The sequence below is a fragment of the Crocodylus porosus genome, unplaced genomic scaffold (assembly GCF_001723895.1).
Source record: "Crocodylus porosus isolate Cpor-Errol unplaced genomic scaffold, CroPor_comp1, whole genome shotgun sequence".
Taxonomy (NCBI): domain Eukaryota; kingdom Metazoa; phylum Chordata; order Crocodylia; family Crocodylidae; genus Crocodylus; species Crocodylus porosus.
Genome location: NW_017728928.1, coordinates 14,632,036 through 14,653,880, shown reverse-complemented (window position 1 = coordinate 14,653,880; position 21,845 = coordinate 14,632,036). Strand labels below are relative to the sequence as shown.

At 41.7% G+C, this 21,845-nt stretch overlaps 1 protein-coding gene across 7 annotated transcripts in view; it reads left to right on the top strand.

Moving 5' to 3' along the window:
* TNRC6C (trinucleotide repeat containing 6C) overlaps window positions 1–21,845 on the top strand; it is a 172,827-nt gene that overhangs the window by 15,704 nt on the left and 135,278 nt on the right. For 5 of the 7 annotated variants that reach the window (XM_019542685.1, XM_019542684.1, XM_019542689.1 and 2 more), the window contains exons 1-4: window positions 2,841–2,934; window positions 3,315–3,396; window positions 6,682–6,781; window positions 12,343–12,364. In XM_019542685.1, the coding sequence (XP_019398230.1) occupies window positions 3,350–3,396; window positions 6,682–6,781; window positions 12,343–12,364 (169 nt within the window). In that variant the 5' untranslated portion in view covers window positions 2,841–2,934; window positions 3,315–3,349. Of the gene's footprint in view, window positions 1–2,840; window positions 2,936–3,314; window positions 3,397–6,681; window positions 6,782–12,342; window positions 12,365–21,845 lie in introns of those variants that run through there. The other 2 variants (XM_019542687.1, XM_019542686.1) reach the window with 2 other exon arrangements.

The following is a 21,845-nucleotide window of genomic DNA, read 5'->3' as shown; positions in this document are numbered from 1 at the left end:
AGTCTGTCGACTCTTTCCTGACCAGCATTTCCCAAGCTGGACCCCAGGTTCCCTGCTGGCAGTTGCACAATTGGGATTGGAGGTCAGATTCCATCACCCCATTGTCTGCCTTCCTCCTCAGTGCACGATAGACAAGTAAAATAGTTTATTTTGTAGATCATGACTGTACACTTCAGCTTGTGGAACTTGCAGTCCACTAGAAAGAAGAGTTGAGGTTGTACTTCCTTCCTACAAATCAACCCTTCCCCCTGCCCCCAGTTTATACTGTGGAGGTTGCACAACTGCATAGCTTCTGGCAGGCAAACCTTACTGCCTGTGCCAAGGGACCCTTGCATTCTTGCTTTGGCCTAATGCTCGAGCTCAATTTATTAGTTTCAGTGTTATGCCTGATTGCTGTTCCCACCTGCCTTCTGTTTTTGTTTGAAGATCTTATGAACTAGATAAGAAAAAATGACACTTTTAAATTTAACTGTTGTCTTGGAATGGACATTATTACATCATTGTGCATGGGAGGAGAAACTCCAAAGATTTTCTTGGTTTTCACTGGCTTTTAATCCATCTTCTGGCAACAGTTTGGCCCAGACTTATTGTTGATATTTTCAAGCTCAGTGGAGTAGTTTGGAACTATTTTCTTCAAGAGCCGTGAAGGATGTGAACCCATATGGACTTGGCATTATCTGGGAATGGAACTCAAAAGTTCAAGGTACTGTTAGTGTTATCCAAGATTTCATTGAACATACCACACTTTTAGGTTTTCTTACAGTCTTGGAGAACTGAGGTCTTCCAAAGTAAATCCAGGCTCATTTCAATTAAGGTTTCCTTATGGTCTGTATTAATGAAGACAGAACCAAATTTGTTTATTGCGGTTTTGTCTCTACTGAAAATCTCTCAGGAGCATAGATGATAGGGCTGTGCAAAGCTTTGGTTGCTGATTCAGTTTGGTGGAGATTTGACCCGACTCAGTGGCCGAATCTCTGAATCTAATTAGAAAGGTTTGACTATTTGGATGTAGACACAGCTTTAAATGGCACCCTTTTGTGGGACACTCCTATTTGCCCCACCATCTGTGTTCACAAGCTGTAGCTGGTACCTCGAGGTACACAGAAAAAAAAAACATTAAAAGCTGTGTCTGTGGCCAAATTGCCCATTCTCCGAATTGGCATAAAATCTTCAGATTCGGATTCAGCCTAATCAGATTGGAACAGGTATCCTAATCGACGAATCGAATGGCTATCCCTGATTCGGGCTGAATCCCAATCAAATATGGCCCATTTCTCACACCCCTAATAGATGACCTCTAGAATCTCTTTACTTTCTGTAGATCAGTAGAAACCATGTTTTAAAAACTGAATTAAAAATTCTTATCTTGTGGGTGACGTTTTTTCCACTACTCACAAGTGCAAGGAGCCCTCTGTCTGTGGACTAAGCTATAGGTACTGTAATGGAGACGTGACCCTTAGAAGTTAATGTAAGACTAGGAAAGCAGCTGCTTTGTAAGCATTCCCCACACCCTGTTCCCATGACTTCCTAAGCTCTGCTTCATCTGTGGCTGTTGTTCAGAGGCATGGCACAAGCACACTATGTGCTATAATAGGGACATTGTTACGTGGGCATTCATCTCCTCTCTCTCTCTCTGCTATATGCTACTTGCATTCTCTCAAGTTGCAAAAATCCTTTAACATCTATAAAAACAGATGTACAGTTGCACTTCTCAGCTACTACACTTTCATGGCATATGAAGAGGCGTCACAAACTGAAATCTAGTCAATTGATAAGTAGTTAAAATGACTTCCTGTATGTATTCCATCTGACTCCCAGTGCAGGTTTTTGTGGTTTTTACATCTAATTTCCTTTTAAAAAACAAGCTTCTAACATCTTGCTGTGTAAGATGTTCCGGTAAACAAAGGAAAAACTGACTTAAACCTTTTTATGTACAGTTTAAATTAATTAAATAAATAAACCTTCAGTTTTGGTGACTGTCACTGGTGCAGAAGTACTCTCCAGAGTGGTTCATAATGGGGGGGAAAAGGAATGCACAGATGAGTTTAAATTGGTGTTCCTTTTACTTTGCCTAATAGTCCCATCCTGATTTTCGAAAATTATGAAGATCTTTAAAACTGTCTTTATTGCAGTGGTGCTCACTCTGTTTTCATACAGCTGCTTTGGTTAGAATTTGGAAAACAAAATATGCTAATTGGAATAATCTGGGGCAGAGGTTCTCAAACTGTGGCCCGTGGACCACCACTGGTCTGGGAGCTCCATTTAAGGTGGTCCACAGAGAGGTTGCAGAACAATCGAATACCTGTACTTGTAAAGTAATACTACTGATATTCAAATACGAGTTGTGTGCTTTGATTTGTAGAACAAAAAAAGTTTATTAAGTGGTCAACTGAGACCCCTCAGCAATCTTCAAGTGGTCTGCAAAAAAAAAAAAAAAAAAGTTTGAGAACCACTGATTTATAGGCATTGTCTTCACCTAAAGTTTAGGAGCTGTAAGTGTTCATAGCCAGATTTTGGGTGGGGAAAAATTTCGAACTTGTAAGTAACCAACTTTTATGTAACGTTGATATTAATGTTTTATAAAGACTGTTCAAACATCATCTGCTTGATTTTTAAAGAGCATGTTGAATCAGTTGGCAGTCTACCATGAAGATTGTATTAATTGCGTGGTAATTTTTTGTCCTTCTGAATCTTCAAGTTCAAACTGCTTCCTGTATATAATAATTTTAAGTGATGCCAGGCGGCCATGGTTAAAGCTTTGTTTACAGCACTTCTAGTGTACCTCCAATTTCCCTGGCTTTGGAAATAATAGTTTAAACTTTCAGATTGAATTGAAGGGTTTACTTACACAGGGACACTCAACAAAATTAAGATGAATCAACCAGAGGTGTGAATTAATATACTCCAGGCTAAGTGCATTAAGCTTGGTTTGGAGGCAGGCAATCAGAAGTAAAGTGGCCTTGTTTTGTATCTTAACTTCATGTAGTAAATTCACAGGCTTATTTGATTTGCTTTAATTTTCTTGAGGATCCCCAATGTTAGCAGGTCTTTCAAATACTGTCAGGCAGAAGTGCATTTCTTGTTGCAATGTTTTGCTTTTTCACAGTCTTCTCTGTTCTGCTTGCTGAATCTCTCAATTCAGGGTTATCTTTGGTTTCCCCTTGAGTTTTCAAGGTCAGGCTCTCCTGTAATTCTGTTACTTTGGTGCTTCTGCAATCTGCCCCCCCCCCCACTTGACCTTTTCACTGCATTAGACTGTGTAACACTGCGGCTAAAACTGTCCTGTCTTTTACCACTTGAATAGTTGGCTTTGTGCAACTGCTTTTGTCAATGCTATGAAGTCCAAGAGATGGCATCAGCACAAGGATTGGTCCCATGGAAAGTAATGCTTCATATGCGTGAAGCCATCCTTAAAAGATCAGTTTAGGGTTCTTGCCTGCTCAGAAAAATCTGCTCACCAAACAAACTCAAACAACTGCAGTTTAAGGGTGAAAATATTTGAAAAAGGAAATTTTACTTGTTCCTTTTGCATTTAAACTTGATTTAAAAACCTTTTTGGCTAAAGAGAGAAATGATCCACCTGCTCATTTTTTAAATGAACTATTACTATTGGACATAAGGATCTGAAATACTGATGATATGTTTTATACCAGTTTTGATTGGTGCTAATTATGATACTAGTTTACTTTACGTCTTAGGTTGAGATTAGTTTGTAAATTCAAAGCTGGGATTAAGGCAACACTAAATTTAGCTTTTGTTAAACGCTCAAAATACATTTTACATTTTGTAAAAGGTTATTTTAATTTGATCTGCAGCTTTATGCTCGTGTAGGACCCCATTAAACCAGTTAGTCAGTAATAAATGTGGGGTTTTTTTCTGTCTTTGCTCCAGTTTCTTGCTTGTTGGAGAACCTAGAGCAATTGCGTGACTGTTCAGCCAATGCCATATTTCCTTTTGATTCAGAGTTAGTTTTTTGAACTTTAGTTTTATAGTTAAGGCATTGGACAAGGACTTGGACTTAAGAGATGCTAGACCAGGAATGGGTAATTATTTTGGCTGGAGGGCTGCTTAACGAGTTTTGGTGAGCTGTGGAGGGCTGCAAGGGTAACCCCACCCCTTGGTTGCCATCTTGGAAACAGAAGTCCTGCCCCCTGACCTCTTACCACTGGAAATTCCACCCCTTGCCTCCAAAAGGACTCTTTTTGGGAAGGGGGGTTGCCATCTTGAAACCAGCCACCTTCCCCTCCCCTCCCCAAACAAATTATATATTAAATATCAAACATCCCTAATAACATTTTAATTTTACTTTAAAGTACTTTTGTTCCGATTTGTGTGTGTATATGTAGATCATTGCATCATAGCTCAAAATGAATTCTTACTGTTGTATATTGCAGGAAGGGGAGGATGACTGGGGGGGTGCTTGTAACGGTGAGCAGGGCACTCCCCAGAGGCATGCAGGCATGGGGGGTTTTGGGGGTGGGTGCAGCGTTTGTGGGGTATGGTCATGTGGGGGAGGGTGTAGTTGTAGAATTTGTTGGGGAGGGTTCGGTATGGTGGGGTGTGTGCATGGGAACCCCCTGCCCCCACGTACCCTCTAGCACCCCAGAGCCTGTGTGCCTTGCAATGCTTCCCTGCCACCAACAGTGCACAGCCCCCACCTGCCCTGCACTTGCAATGTACTGTTTAGTCATGGTGCATCCTGCCATGCCCTGGGCATGCAGTAGGGCTAGGGCAGCTCCTTCTGGTTGCTGCTGCCACTGGCCTCAGCCCCATGATACTGGCAGGGACCCTGGCATGCCCTGCACCTGTGCCAGGCAGAAACTTGCTTGGTGTGAGGGAAAAGCAGCCCTTCCCCCTCGCCACTGCCAGGCAGTTCTTGATGCAGCCACCCAGAGCCCATACCTCCCAGGCTGCTGACCCTGGGTTGCCCAGTGTGGCAGTGGTCACAGTGCAGAGCAGCTGCAGGGCAGCCTGAGCGGCAGGGTCCTTAACCTGTGCTAGACCAATGCCCTTCCAGAAATTTAGGAAAAGTGTTAAATTCCAAAGTGTGAATTAATAGCATCCAGCTGCGTTCCACCTTTTGGGCTGTGACCAGACTGCTGTTGGGGGATCTAGTTGCTGGATTCCCATTGCTTCAAGCCTGTTTAGCCTGAATAGAGTTCAGGAATTGCACCTACCTTGAGCCTTTAGTCATGCCCTTGGAGTGCAAACTTTCCTTCTAGCATCTGCTTTTGAGTAATGAGGCCTAGTAAAATACCTGCACTGGGCTCAGTGGCTCATGGTTTGTCTTCTCGTTCCTTGGATCAGTCCTGCAGCCAAACGAGTTCACATCAAACTGCGAAAACCTGTGCATTGTTTCCTTGTGTGCTTTGAGTCCTTTTTTAAAAAAACTCGATTTTTGTCTTGCTGATGTTCCAAACTCAGGACAGCTGCAGATCACCTTGGTTTGCTAGGTCCCATTTAACCCTGTCCCTAGCTGATTTGGGAGAAACAGGTCTGTCATAAAGGTATTCATGGTACAGCTACCATGGGCTCTGAATATCTTTGCATTGGTATTTTTCTTTCATGTTTTTGACAAAAGTAATTTAGGCATTTCACTTCAGGAATGTCTTAAGGAGGTAGTTCATTTTGAGGAGTTGTATTACTTCATAAGAATTATAACTCCAACTCTCTATATACTCTGTTCTTTACTGTCAGCAACTTGGGTGAGCCTAGTCGGTTCTTCACCAGTGGTAAATGTAGATCCAAAATGAAATGTTTGACATTTTTGCAGTCTCGCTTAATATCTTATTCTAGTGTAATGAAGTTAATTTTTTACTATTTCACATGCTTACATTTCATTCCATGTTGTGTTTGTACACTGACCTAATTGATTTGGTTTGTCTTGTTTTTGTTTGGTTTTTGGTTTTTTTGAGATGTAACTTTGTAATCCTCTGAAGGATGGCCAAAACACTTTAAATAAAATCAAACTTTTTTCCAATCCAAAAATTGGGGTTTAATCAAAGCTTATTTTAAGAATGAAGAAAAAGGAGTTCAACAGAACTTCCTTTGTGGAAAAATCATTGTGGCATACTAACTAAAGTAACCTATGGAGTTTTAAAATGGAAGCTCAGATTTGTGATGGACTGGAGGACCTTGTATTCCCTTCCGGTCATTTTTTGCTATGGGTGTTGCCCATACCTTGTATAACCTCTCCTTTGAAGCTGGTTCTGAGTTTCTGTGGAGTAGAACCAATTTAAAATATTTTCCATATTTTTCACCCTCTAGTTTTTCCCATATATTTTTACTACAAAGGAATTGTCTGGCCAATTCACTACCTTCTACCTGTTAGTATATATTTTCAGGTATTTTGCATTTTTTTTACTGTTTAAAATGGAAGGTTGGGCGGGGGGGGGAATTGATCAATATGTTGGTTTTTGGAAGGGAAAGATTTTCCCATAGCCGCCAAGTAGCTTCTGGCACACTGGGTAGCTACAGCTCTGGCAGGAGCTTTCTGTAGGCATCACTCACTTAGCTAGCATTGGATGCAGAATTTTTTTATAATGGTTCTATTGAAGTGCTATTTTCATAACACTAGAAATCTCTGGACATGTAATATCTCTGTTTATCTTGCTTTATGTGACTGATCTCATTCAGAAGGTTTTTTTCCCCCTCCCCCCCCCCAATCTTTCTTTTACGTAGGGAGAAAGAACAAGAAACACAAGAAGAGGAACGTTTGATGGAAGAAAAGAAAAAGAAAAAGCAGGAAGAAAAGAAAAAGAAGGAAGGTGCTCAGAAAAAGGTTTGCTTATGCAATTGCTTTTCAAAGATGCAGCTGTTTTAGTACTTAATGAACAGAAGCTGATTCTGCCACTACCCCTGGAAATTAAATCCAACTAGTTGAAGAAGAGTCCCATTGATTTTTGGGAAACTTAAATTGAAATTGGCAGCCTGGGATGCAGTTTTATGACTTCTGTATTTTATTGAAACTTCTTTAATGATCTTTTAGTAAAAAATACAATAAATATTGAAAGTGCCTGTAAAATGCAGTGCAATCTAATTAAATTAAAAGTGAAGGAATTGTTAACTATATGACATGCAAGACATTCGTTTTGGCATAACGTAATATGTTTCAGTTCTTGGTTAACTGATGCTGCAGTGTCATGACAGAGATACAAATAGAGCATATAAAGGATTGTGTAAACCTGAAAGTCTGTGTATAATATCTATGCACTAGTCATGCCACTAAATCAGATCAGAAACCATCCTGTCATGTGAATTAGGATTTGGTATTTACACATTTAATATAAATAACGTCTGCATGTATATAAATTGTTGTTTCTTAAGATACATACAGAAACAACGTTCTAGGTTGAAGAGGCAAATGTTTGAAAGTTAGAAAATGCCAGAATTTTGGTCACCCAAGTAACTTAATCCTGCATCCCTATTCCTGTTGATTTGATAACATATGATAATGGAAGTAAGTTGTCTTTTTCCCAAAAAACTCATACTTTTTTTTTAAATACAGTAAAAAGTAAAAAAAAAAAAAAAGGGGGGGGGGTTGCTTATGGAATGTGGCATCTGTTGAATATTTTTATTTTCTTTATTCAAGTAGTATCTCCTGCCTTAAACTGTAGTGCCATCTATAGCCTATAGTTAATTTTGAGTTAATTTCCTTGTGGTCTTTCCCAAATGACTCAGCATAGTATTTGAAGTTTAAAAATGTGAATACATTCTCTCCTGCAAGAGATGGTGTTTTATCCCAATTTTGCACTTGTAAAATTTAAGGCAAATGACTTGTATGAGGCAACATAAAGTATTGAGTGTTAGGACTGAAATTAGAGTTTTAAATTTTTTGGACTCCTATGCCTCTGATTCCTTTGGGCCATTTTGCCTTTTGTACAAAAGGTACTGAGGATACCAATGAATTTAAGTTGTAAAGTGCTCAGTATTTCCACATTGGTAGCCCTAAGTGGGTAGAGTTAGGCACTTGAAAAATGAGGAATGCACAATTCATGGACGGCTGATTTTAAATTTTGGCTTATGACTTGCTTAGGATCACATATGGTATGGCAGAGGTAGGGACAGATTTGATTTCCTGGTCCCCCCCCCCCCCCCCCCCCCCCCAGAAACTAACCTGCTTTTAACAAAAACTATTTACTCCCTTCTGTTCTCTGCTGCTTTCTTCACACCATGTTCTAAGTTGTAGAACAATTAAGCAGTAGTCCTACAAACATCCTCATTCACAATACAACTGTGAATTAAGTTTCAAGCACTGATTATTCTGTACTTTGGCTGATGTGGGACAATTGGGGGTGGGAAATTGTACATTGCCATTTAACTAAAAATTGCTGTAATGTAATGTGCTGAGAGAGGCAGATTTAAGGTGGTACAAACAACTTAATTTTTTTGAATGCTTAATTTCATAACATACATTTTTAAAAATAAAGCATGCAATATAATTTTAGAGGTGCACCCATATATCGGCGCCATATTTAATTGGCACCAGTTAAAAGGAAAATTAACATCATCAGCCTTCTTTGGCTGGTGGAGCTGATAATGTACTGACAAATATAATATGCCTTCTGTCCAGGGCCCTTGGACACCATATTCTTGTGTGCAGCTGCTTGCATAAATGTGGCTAGGAATGCAGCTGGGCAGTGTGGAGAGCAGCACCCTTCAGATAAGTCTGTAGGGGGGAGGCAGGGGCAGATTGAGGTCCCCCATGGTAAGGGACAAGGACTGGGTCGGGGCTGGAGCTGTGGCAGGATTGTGCATGGGACCTTGGGGGAGCAGGATGGAGACACAGGCAGCTTGTCCGGGGATCAGCGCCCTAGTGCTTTAAAAATGTTGGTGGGGCGCTTGAACTAAAGATCATTGAATGAGTTCAAGCACCGCTGCCATCATTTTTTAAACACTTGGATGCTTTTAAGTGGGGTGAGGTGCGCTGCCCACTGTGGGTTCAGGGCTCTTTGCCCTGCTTCCTTTACCTTGGGAGCATTGTGCTGGCTGTGCATCCTCTGGCAACAGTGGTGATAGTGAGCTGTGCCTCCAGCTGTTGGACAGACGGGGGACATGGCGCAGCCTGTGTGTGGCTCTCAGCGCACAGGCACAAGGGTGAAGAGCCCTGAGCTCACAATGGGCAGCCCGCCTCAGCTTCCACCCTGCTTGGATGTGGCACTTGAAGTAAATTTAATTCAAACACCCCCGCTGCCATTTTTAAGCTCCAGGACACTGATCTTATGGATGAGCCACCTGCAGCCCCAGCCTACTCCCTGACTGTGGGGGCCTTGATCCTCCCCTCCCCCTCCACAGACTTACCTGTAGGGCTGCTTTCCATCCTGCCCAACTTCATTCCTGTGAATTGGTTATTGGACTAGTATTGGTCAACATGTCTGATTGAATAATCGGCTATCAGTGTTAGCCAAGAAAGTCTTGATCGGTGCACCCCTATATAATTCCCAGTGTTTCAAAGGGCAGGGGAAAAAAAGAAATGAATTTGCAGCAGTTACAACCCCTTTAATACATCAGTACAACAGTTTGAATCCTGAAACTTCAGCACAGCTTGAAGTACAGAATTAATGGCTTGAGCTGGAGAATGCGGTAATCCCGGGTAGAGGAGTGAACTACTGGGATGGTGTGCTGGACCTGAGAATGGTAGGATCTTCAAGGAGATTCTAGCTTATCCTCCCAAAGAGGTTCTGTGTTCCCAGTAAAGCATTTTCAACTGCTTTTTTGGCTACAGCATTGGCTTGTTTTTAAGTTCAGCGTGTTTATATTAATTTACTATTTTTGGATGCTGCCAACATTTATCCTGAGAAATGGGAACAACTAAAGGAAAACTAGAGAATTTCAGGATTACCAGACAATTCAAAAAAGAATTGTAAGGCAACAGAAATATGTCTTTCTGTCCCTTAACACTCCTTGTTAAATTTCAAACAGTTAAAGTATTTAGGTGTTACAAAGGGGTTGCAAGCTCTAAAAAGGTTGTAAGAATCTCATAATGGAAAGTGTTGGCAACCTAAATATAGGGATTGCTACAATCTCCCTTTGTCAAGAAGTTGCACACACTATATATGGTGGAGTGAGTTTTGGCATGTGTTCCTGGTAGCCTTATTCCTCAAACGGATCATCCCAAAGCATTGCCTACAAATCCTTTCTTCTGCCATCGCATGCTATGAAAGATGTTGTCATTTTACAGGGGAAAATGGGTTTTTGTTTTTGAGGGGTTTTTGCATGTGTACCTGCAAACCCAGGATATTCAAGTGCTCTAAGTTGAATTTAATTGGCTGTGAAAGGAGAGACTTTATTTTAGAAACCTCTAAACTAGCGTGTTTGTAGATCATACTGTAGTGTTAAAGCTCTGGGATTTGTGTGCTGCTTTCTTGAAACAAGTACCATCTTATTGAAGAAAAGGGTACCTACCTAGCACTCCCGTTGGATTGCAGCTTTTAAACTTGTTCCTTCATTAAATCATACTGTAAATTGTTGTACTTTTGGGACTGAGTACAGCTGGCCATTGGCCCAAACTGAGGGTTTTTAGAGCCTTTCCATGTTACGTTTTAAATAGGGCTTTTGAAGGTAGTTCAGAGGTTTGGAATGCTGGAAGTAATTCTGATAGAGTGGCTTAGAGAGCACAATGCAGGGGAGGCAATCAAAGGTGCAACTTAAATCACAGTCATCACTTCATACTTCAGTCTATGAAAAGGATTTAATTACTGCATATGTGGTTATATAAATCTGTACATAAACACTATCACGTGCTCCCTTGAATGCTTGTGTGCTTTAGTGTAGTAATGTTTCAGAATGTGGCAAAGCTGCTTTGAAGAAACTACTTGGTTCTGTGTATTCATCTCTGAAAACACAATTTTCAAAAGATTGATTCACTTCAGTCCAAAGACATGAGGTACATAAGTTAGCTAGTCACAAGCATCCTCCCTCAACCTCACCAAAAACAACCCCCCCCCCCTTTTTAAGTCCCATACTGTAGAAGAGTTTTTGTATGAATTTTTATCATGCTGTAGGAGCATAATAAATGCAGCATATTCTCCTGTATAGTTTATAGGCTTTGCCATGGATAATTATATGGATATTTTGAGTTAATAGTATACGGAATTTATTTTAAATGTAGTTTTGTTACTATTACTAACTTTGTTTTATATATTAGATTTAAATCATTGACAGCATAGCTGAATAGTAGGCCTGTGTGAAACAGCTAGTTTTCGCTTTGGATTCGGGTGATTTGAATTGCTGTCCTGAATTGTTTTGGCCAATTTTCTGATTCAAATCAGCCAGGACCATCCGCTGCCTGCTCTCCCAGCTCCAGCAATGGCTGTCCTGCCCACCCCAGCTCCTGGCACTTTGGAGGCGAGAGAAACCTCTCCCCCACTTGCTGGGTGCTGCTGGGCAGGGGGGCAATCCCCACTGGCACCTGCTACCCCACACTGCATGGGAGGCTCTACACAAGTGCCCTGCCCTGCCCTGCCCACCACAGTTCCAGCCCTTTTTCGAGTAAGGGGGGTGGGGGAAGCCAAGGAAAAACTCCAAACTCACTGGTTCTGCTGGGGGGGACTATCTCTGCTGAGCTCTGCATAAGCACCCTGAAGCCCTGAGGCCACTGCAGGAGTGGAGAGTCCCAGAGGTTTACTCTTTTTTTCTTAAAGGGCCAGAGTTGGCTTGGGCAGGCCTGGGGGAGCGAGGTGGGGGGGAGGTTGGAAGGCTTGTGACAGCCTCCCATGCAGTGGGGGGTAGTGGGGATTGCCTCCCTGCTTGGCAGCACCCGGTGAGTAGGGGCAATTTTTTTTAAAGCACTGGAAGCTGGGGTGAGCAGGGCAGCCATGCGGGAATGTGGTGCTGGGGGAGCAGGTTGGGCTTGGGGCCTGGCAGGGGTTTGTCCCCTTCCCTGCCCCTAGTACTTACCAGCTTCTAGTTTGGCTGCAGCTATCAGGGACTGCCTGAATCATCAAAGCTCTTTGAATCTTTTCTGAAGATTCGGAGAGCTTTGAATTGATTTGGACCTTTTTCTTGGTCCCCTGACTCGATTCAGATTAAGCCACTGAGTTGGGCTGAATCTCCTCCAAATTGAATCGCCACCCGAGGCTTCGCACAGCCCTCCTGAATAGGGTGCATTTTAAAGTAAGCAAGAATCACATCTGACAACTGTGAACTGTGGTTCTAATAAGGTATCAGCATGTTTCAACTAAAGCAGGATCTTGGTACTCAGGGGTTTTCTTTGTCAGATGGGAGATTTTAAGGGGCAGGACTGTGGTTTCATTTCCTGGATATAGCTTGAATAAAAGCTGTTGCTAACCAATACTGCTGATTGATTGATTTTTTTGTTTTGTTTTGTTTTTTCTTTTTCAGGCTGCTGAACAAAAAACCAAAGGTAATTAATAACTGTTATCTTGCCATTAACTATTTGATATGTGTATCTAGAATGCACTTCTGTTTTGTTTTTTGTTTTTTATATGCATAAATTCACTACTGGGATTAGAAGATTTTTATAGTGTCTTTCTGCAGAAGTTTTTTTTCCTGGAGGGTGTAGGGAAGTACACTTTTAGTATTGCTGCTGATGGATGATTGCAGGGGGGGTAGGGGGGAGGTTGTTTCACTATTTAATCTAGCCTGTGCTTTAGATTTTACCGTTATCAAACAAAATCCCAACATATAAACTCATTTAAAACTATATATAACAAGATGTGCTTAACATTGAGGTAGATATCACTTTCTTTCTAATTTCTAGAGGTTATTTCTTTAATTAAAATGCATTTGTCTAATTTTAAATCTCACGCGTCATAAGACATTAACTAGGAAGAGTGCTTTAAAGTCCGTTCCTAGGTGTATCACCTCAGTTGCTTTGAAGGATATGCATTTTTTTACTTTAAGAATATAATTTTTGTAGAATTCAGTACTTTGGGTATTATACCTCCCTGGTAAAAGAACTTACCAGATTTCTTGGAAGAGGTTAGCAAAAAGAGCTGACTTCTTACTGATATGCTGACATGCTAGGACCCCTACCTGCTGTATTTGGAACCTTCTAGCTTAATACACGGGTGGGCAAAATGCAGCCAGGCCATTCTATCCAGCCTGCAGGGCCCCTAAAAAATTTAGAAAAAATATTTATCTGCCCCTGGTTGCCTGTTATGCGGCCCTCAATGACTTGCCAAAACTCAGTAAGCGGCCCTCAGCCCAAAATAATTGCCTGCCCTAATGCCTTCAGAACTGCTTCACAGTGGAGGAGGAGCATCTTTTAAACATTCTTGGCTATTTGGCTTGCTTAAGGTATGTCTTCTACATTGTGATTGCTGCTATGACTTCAGTTTAATGTTGGAAACCACCTAAGCTAGTTTTGAACTAACTGGCTCAGATACCAGTAGCAGCCCAGTGTTCAATGTGTTCAGGTTGCCCAAGTGTACAGACTGTTTTGTCTGAGTTACAGTCCAGGCGTGAGCTGTCACAGCTCAGTACACGGGCTGGTAAGTTTTTAAGTGAGTTCAGGTAGTGACTCCAGTGTACCCATTCTCTCTGCTTGCTAAATCTTCTGTCTGGTTCTTGGGTTTATTGTGTTGGTGTCAGCTATCTGCTGATGTTGTGCAAAGCACTTGTGCATCATGGATAGTACCTCATTACTTTGCCCAGGAGACTGACAGGGTAATACAAGATTGGTGCAGTGTGTTTGAATTTTTTTTTTAAACCTAAGTGCATGTTTGCTTCAACTGAGAGTGCATGACTGGGTTGCTGCATATGTGGGGTTTTACATTGGAGAATCCTGTCCTCTTTGAAGTTGAGAGCTCCATCCTGAACCCAATCCATGGGGCTCTCTTCCTGTACTTAATCAATGATAGTGACTGCCAGAACCTTAGAGAAGATGCCATTTCTCCATTAGATGGCTAATATTGCTGGAAAAGAACCAGCTGTTCTCCCAAGACCCCTGACATCATCCAGAATGGGATATTTTAAATTTTTAAGTTTGTTGTAAGCTTGAATTCTAATGCACTTTGTATTAGGACTTAGTCCGCTGTCCTGTGGCACCTTTCTTCAGTAGGCTCTTTGCAGATTTTGCATTGATACCTCTGGAGACATTAGTGATTACAGACCCCTTTTGATCACAACATTGATTGTAGTCACTTTGTGAGGGATATTATGAATACAATGACAGTTACTTGGACTCAGAAGCCAGAAGATTCTGATGTTTTGAGCCGACGTATATTGAAATGTGCTTTTTTTTTTCCCCCTTCCTTGCTCAGTTTTGGGTTTTACAGCTTTTACAAGTCTTCCGGAAGTTTGGGGCAGCATTAATGTGGGTGAGTGAATGAGAAAGAAAAGGAACAACTGAGCAGTAGGCTTTGGTGGGCCACAAAAGGTGCCTCGAAATAAAGGAAGTGATCAAGGTAAAGAAATTAGACAGGTGCAGAGTTGCATCTCTCTCAGATATGAAGAGATGCTTGTATGCCATACATTCCAGGAACCCTTAGAACTAGATGGAAGACAGTTGGAATGGTGGGAACAAAGACGATCTTGAAAACAAAATGTTATATGGATAAAGAGGATGGGTTAAAACAGGGGTGGGAAACACATGGCCCACGGAGTCGCATGATCTAGTCCATGGGTCCCCAGACCTGACCCCATGTACTGTGTAGGTTGCATGTGGGCCCCAGTCCCACGTGTTGTATGGAGTGTACAGGCTTGACCTGATGCCGCATACAGCACAAGGTCAGTCTGGGGTGCACAGTGTATGCAGCACCTGCACTGAACCAGCACTGTATACTGGCTCCCCTGAATCAGCCCGTGCCAGATTCAACATACACAGGGCTGGGCTGGTGGGATGCTGCATGTAGCATACACCCCCGCCCTCCATATTGGCCCCTTGTGCTGCATGTGCAGTCAGTCCAGCCCAAATTAGAACAATCCAACATAAAACATCAAAGAATCTGTCTTGGTTTGCATAATGACATTAATCATTATGGTATTAGAAGAACTTTATATTTATTACAGCTGTATATCCTGTATTTAGAAAATAAAAGAGAGATTGTTGAATTGCTGTAGTTAACCCATACGTTAGACTGTATGTATTCAAATAACTCTTGCTGGATAGTTCTTCCTGTATTCTCCATACATTATTTCCCATTGGATGCATCCTGTGCCAGCACCATCTGTTTATTTTGGCACTTCCAAAAACTTTTCCATTTTGTTATAGGTGCTCTTACTTGTAAAAGCCCATATTAACACCTTCTTGTGATTTCTCTGATAAACTGATAGATAGGAGTAGGTCGAGTAAGGGAATGGATTCAGACTGTTATCTGCAAAGACAGGGCTATTCTGTACCTCTTGCTATAAAGCTGCTTGACCTGATGTGGGGGGGAAAAAAAAAAGTGTGGTGAGTAAGTAGGCTCCTTTTCTCTCTGTCAAAGTGAAGAGTTAGCCATGGTACTGTGAAGTCAGGCAGAAGGTAAGGCTGAGTGGTACTTTGGAGACCTGACCAATTCAGAGATGAGCTTTTGTAAAAAAAATAACAGCAGCTTACTGTGTGTGTGTATGTACACGCATGCAGAACAGTACAGCTCCTTAAATTATTTTTACTAAGTGAGACCACATGCTAGAGGTGGTTTTGGAGTGGGGGGGAAGGTCTGTGTGTGCTTGGTTTTGGGACCGACCAGTCCATGAAGTTGTATTTCTGTTTTTGAGAAACTACACTTTCCCTTTTAATCTTTGCTCTTTAGAGAGCAAGCTACTAGCTTACATGTTTTGGTCCTTAAGGAATGCTTGACCTCAGTCTTTTGTTGTTGTATGGCTTTAGGAACAAGAGCTGTCATCAAGCTTTTAATTCCAATTTTTCCAAACAGACCAATGCCCTGCTGGAAAGTGAGTTTAATTCCAGGATGTCACCCTCAAACTTATATTTGGGGCAGGATGTTATGTGCTCCATGGTTTGGTCAGGGTTTCCACAGTTGCAGCCAGGCAAAGTTTTTAGGTGCCACTTTGTACATCAGGTGGCCACATCGGCCATGCCCGTGCGTATCCTATTAAGGATTGTCCACGTGCTCCATGGAAGGTTGAAGTCCAGTTGTTGCATTGTTGGGTCAGAGACTAGGTATTTATTTGGGAAAGTATTTTCTACTCCAGCTTTCCTCCAAGATTCTTCAGTATTGTGGTATAGGAGGTGCTCAGTTCATGTCCTGAATTTTTAATGAAATTTATACAATGAGTAGGGAGACTTTGAAGGTCTTGGTAGATGGGGAAGGTCCAGGTTACAAGTGATGCACATTATTTCTCTGTATGTTGCTACATCCCGTCGAATCAAGGGAGGAGTAATGTTTGGAAGTACTGGTAGCCACTGCAATACACTAGAGTTGATATCATAAAGTTTCAAAAATAGTCCTCATTACTGAGTAGAGTTGTTAGTGAGTTTTGAATACTAACCTGAGGCCCAGACAGGTGCACAGTACTCAGCTGTTGAGAGAACTAGGGCTATAGCAGAAGTGAGGAGGATGGTGGCTTTTGCTTTCCAGCTTGTGCTGGTGAGCTTTTGGATGATATTCACTTGTGCCTTTGGTTTTATGGCAATCTTTCAGAAGTGGTGATGACAAATTAAGGGAGTGGTCAAGGGTCTCCACAAGGTAAGTAAGAATCGGGTCATGAAACACTTATTCTGCACCAAAGGTGTCATTGAGGGTGTTATGTGCCTCGCGATTTGTTGAGATGGAATGTGGAGATGATGGACTTGGTTGCGTTTGGTCATGGTCTCTGCTGATGGAAGTATGCAGCCATTATTGATACATCAGAGTTCAGTGTGGCTTCAGTATCCTGAAAAGGCATTGCCTGTGTGGTCAAAGTGATATCTACACCAATGATAAATTTCCACAGTGATTTGAGTAGGACGTTAAAAAGCATCCGTGCCAGAACACTTCTGTGTGGGAGGCCGTTGTTGAGTATTCTTGGAGTGGTGACCTTGGCTCATAGACTGTCATCCTTCTGTTGCTCATCAAAGTCCACAGCAGCTGGAGTAATTTGGCACATGGCAGCGGCAGCAGCAGGGACAGTCTGTTTCCACATAGTATCATAGGCCAAGGAAAGATCTATGAAGGTGGCCCCGGTCTTGAGCTCGTGGTGAAAATCAGCCTAGAGGTTTGTAATGATGGCAAGTACTTGTTCACAGCAGCTACAATGGGATCTAAAGCCAGCTTGTTCTTGGGGAGGAGTAGGTTGATGATAGGCCTGATTATTGTAGGTAATGCAGAGCAAAGAGAGGGGCCTGTAGCTCCTAGGGTCATGTACTGGCTTTCCTAGTTTTGGTAGGTCTGTCACCATTACCTTGCTCCAGATTTGTGGAATATAGCTGTCCACCATCCCAGTTGAAAAGAGAGCCAAGAACCACAGTTTTGCCGATGGGCCAAGGTGGTGTAAGAGTTCTTCTGGAATACTGTCTTTCCCAGCAAGCTTTTAGTTTCCTTGATTTTGAAGAATTGATTTCACAGATTGCTACAGAACTTGGATTCTCCACTCTGGGTACTTTTGTCTTCTCTGTAAACACATGAGAGCCCTAGGTGAATTCAACTGCAAAGGCATACTAGTACCTATAAACTTTGTCCAGAATCATTTTGGACGCTGTAGTTTAAAAAAACAAAACACCCCCCCCCATATGGCTTTCTGATGCGTCCACTGAACAGTAAACATAGGATTTTGCAATGGTTATGGGGCTGGTATATGATTACCATATTGTGCTGATTTGGTCAACTTTGCATTTTAAATTGAGCCTATGTTTTCAGGTTTAGTTGTAGGAAAAACAGCTCACTGAATACAAGTCAGTAGCTACAGATGGTTTTAAGTGCTATTGTAGCTGCAAAAACCTGTAAGAATCAAATGATCGAGGAAAGGACCTCTAAATAATTAAATGCACTAAAAATACTAGAGCAAGAGCCCCACTGAACAAAATAAGGTAAGAGGTCAGCTCTTAAGCTGAGTGTGAGTCTCTTAGTTCTTTTGGAGGGAAAAATAGGTCAACCTATACTTGGAGCAATGCAGTAAGTAATACTAAGTGAATTGGTTTTGTGCATCTGTACCTTGATGAAAGTGTGTCTCGTTTGACTCCTGGGGTTTGTTTTGTTTAGTTTTAGTTGCCTGTATTGAATAAGCATTACAACTTAGTCCTTTCAAATTGTTCATAGTTGCTGTTGCATATCGTCTTTCCTTATCAGAAATGAAAAATGTATGTTCCCCAGTAGCTGTACTTTCAGGCACAGTAGTAAATATTCTTAGTAATATGTTGATAGTGTGAGAGATTATTAGCTAGTCTAAGTCAGTTTCTTGATGGGATTTGAGGCTTTTTGGTTTTCTTGAGATATAATTACCTAGTAATGGCCCTCATGACAAGAGACATTTACTGAAGTAATTGTAATTGTTGATCCAGCAGTTATTCATAGCTTCTTGAACTAGTTATAACAGGCAAGCTTATTTTTAGGTTCCAAATATACCATAAATAAATTGTATTTATAGCAAGTAGGATGGTGAAATCTGCCAGTGGTGGTGTTTATGGAAGATATGTGGCATTGAAAAATCTAACTTTCAGATTCCAGCCTTGTAATCTGTCCATATTGCTGTTACTAACAAGGTCGTCAATAGCAAAGTACTGAAGGCCTGTCAACCCTTGCCCTGGAAACCTGATTAAAGAATGTCAAATAATTGAAACTCATTTAAATTTCCAGATGTTGCATCACTTGTCATGTAGAATCTGTGCATACAGTTGGTGCAAATGATAGTTTTTGTGATGTGGCAGCTTTGTCATCTTGGGTAACTTTAATGTAAGAGTTTTTCATTTGCTGCTGCCCCCTGGCATGTAGACAGCCTTTGCAAGTTCTGACCTTCTGGAATCAAGTCTAGGTGGTGTTTCTACTAAGACACTTAGTGACAGAACAGAGAAGACTATCCCTTTTATTGGAGGTGGGAGGTAGAAAAAGTCTGAGCCAGGTAATACCTTTAGTCTTTGGCTTCATTGCATTCTATGTGTCCTGTACTTCACCCTAACTGCAACCGGGCCTTTTTTGGGGGTGATAGAGCAGCTCTAAACTGGTAGGGCACTTTTATGCACAAACTTTTCTGTCCTGTGATGCACTGGAGATCTGCCACTTTGGAGCAAACTTGATTAATTGAATCTGCTCCACACACAAGCTGAGGCAAACTGCGCTGTGCCACATACAGTTGCATAAATGGCAAAATGTGTATCAGCGTGCAGAAAATGGTGGTGGTACGCTTTTGAACAAAAGCACCTCTGTTTTAGTTCAAAAGTGCACCGCCGCCATTTTCTCAGTGCTGAGGTGCATTTCACTGCTTATACAACTGCAAGCGTTGCAGCACTGGGCGCTTTAAAAGTGCCCGGCACTGCAGTGCTTGCATGTATAAAAATGCCCATAGGTGCCACTATCTTGCAGTTGTCCCTTTACAGCATCTGAGCTTATTTATGTGAACTGTGTTCCTTTTACTTAAGTTTTTAAGAAAATGTTTTTTGTATGAAAACAGGTTCTTTGGGCTTAGAGATCTGAGGAATAAACAGCAAGAGTTTAAGCTTGTAAAAAGTCTTAGTTGGGGTGGGCAAAATGTGGTCCGAGGGCCGGATGTGGCTTGCCAGGCCATTCTATCTAGCCCGTGGGGCCCCTAAAAAATTTAGAAAATTAATACTAATCTGCCCTGGGCTGCCTGTCATGTGGCCCTTGATGGCTTGCCAGACTCAGAGCTATGAACTACCTTCTGAACTGTAGAAACAATTGAGCTAGAAAAAGTGTCCTTATGTTGAGTAACAGGTCGCAACTGGAAGTATAAAGATGGAGAATTTAACTGATGTAGTCATCAGTATGGATATGTAATGAAGTAAACTGGGGGGGGCGGGGAGGAAATGTTATCTAGCTGTGAGGTGCTTGGGACTGTGAAGTATAATCAGTAGGGGTGTGTGAAGCAGACTAAACTCTATTCGGATTTGGGCTGATTCGAGGGATAGTGATTCTGTTTGCTGATTCAGATCACTGTCCCAACTTTCAGTTCGGCCGAATCTGAAGATTCAGTTTTCTGATTCGGCAAATCTGTGATTTGGCCATAGACACAGCTTTATATATATTTTTTCTACATATCTCGAGGTACCAGACTTGTGAATGCTGAGATGGTGGGGCGGATGGAGCATCCCACAGGAGTGTGGGGGGGGGACGACTTGTGTGCTTGGTGGCGGACCTGGAAGTGGACTGGAAGAACTTGTGGTCCACTTCTGGGTCTGCTGCCGAGGGTGCTGGGGACCCCCCCACACTCCTGTGGGACACTCCATCTGCCCCACCATCTCAGCATTCACAAGCCATCTGGTACCTTGAGGTTTGTAGAAAATGCATATAAAGCTGTGTCTGTGTCCGAATCGTCAAATCTCTCCCAATTGAATAAAATATGGAGAGATTAATGGGTTTCCCGCTTCGATTTGGAGATTAAGCCACCGAATCAGGCCAAATTTCTTTGAAATTGAATTAACAACCGAAGCTTCGCACAGCCCAAATAATCAGTTGGGAGGAAGTGAGAAACTTAAGTTCTGAACATAATACTCATTTAAGTTAAAGATGTATGTAATGGATATATGTGGGAGAGGCAAGGATATTTTGGATAACTTTGCCTCTTCCTTACCTCTGACACCTGTTTAACATCACTGCTATAGCATCATGCCAACACTGTTGCATAATGGGTATACTGGTTTATTATGATGGCAGTAAGTACTATGACTATAGTGTGAAGTGAGTGCAGTAAGATAAAGGAACAAAGTAAAAAAATTTATCTAAATTGGACTGGAAGCTAGACTACACAGTGTACTGTTTTTAAGTAATCACAAGCAGAATGAAACACAGAATTGTACAGAAGATTAAGAGCAATGAGGTTTTTAAAGTACATAAGAATTTAGAAGTCATTCAAGGAGGGTAGGGCCTTTGGGAAATAGTTTGACACAAAAGAGATATTAAAGTTGTATGCATGAGAATTTGCATGGCATGCATTGTGTTTGTTTTGGAAGAGATTCCTGAAGGAAAGAATTTCACCAGGAGAAGGTGAGAAGCCTGGCTGTATTGGACCAAGTGGGATATTTCTTTTGGTTTTGGAGAGCTGGGCTACTGATGGTGATAAACAACTAAGTAATATGAAAAGATCTAAGGTGAGATCCACTGACTTACTGGCATGGGGCTTCTTCACTGTCTCTGAATTATTCTGTGGTTCAGCAGGATAATGTAACCACTAAAAAAAATTATGGGAGTCGGAAAGTGTAACACCTCCTTGAAGTACCTGTATTTATCTTACTAAAGTTTAAGACCAAAGTGCCAAAAGCTTTGCAAGCTTGTTTTTCGAGTACAGTTAGTCTTCCCCCACCCTGCCTTAGGAGCTCAGTTCCCATCTTGACAGGAAGGCAAGCTCCAAACTAAACCCAAGTTGTACAGCTTTCCTTACAGGAGTCTCTTTAGTCTTTCAGTAGTATGGCCCTGACCCTCACTCCTTCCAAGATCACTTGTCAGTCTCTTCACACAGCCAGCTTTTACCAGGTCCTGCTTCAGGTAGTGATGCTATATGTTTCTCAGAGTGGATGATTGCCTGGAAGAGATGGGACCAGACTTCTGTTCTCAGCAACTTCTGTCTGCAGAGATTAATGGCTAATTAGAGCCATCTGGACCACCTCCTAGTTCTAGTTTCTTGGGGCAGTTCTCTACCTACAGCTGCTCAGAGGACTTGTGGGTTCTATGTTGGGTTTTTTATTTCCACGCAGTTGCAGTTAATTATTACACTTATCCCTAGGAAAGATGCTGTAAATGCTTGCTAGAGGCCAGCAAAAATCTTAACGTATCTAAAATGGTCAGTGTAGG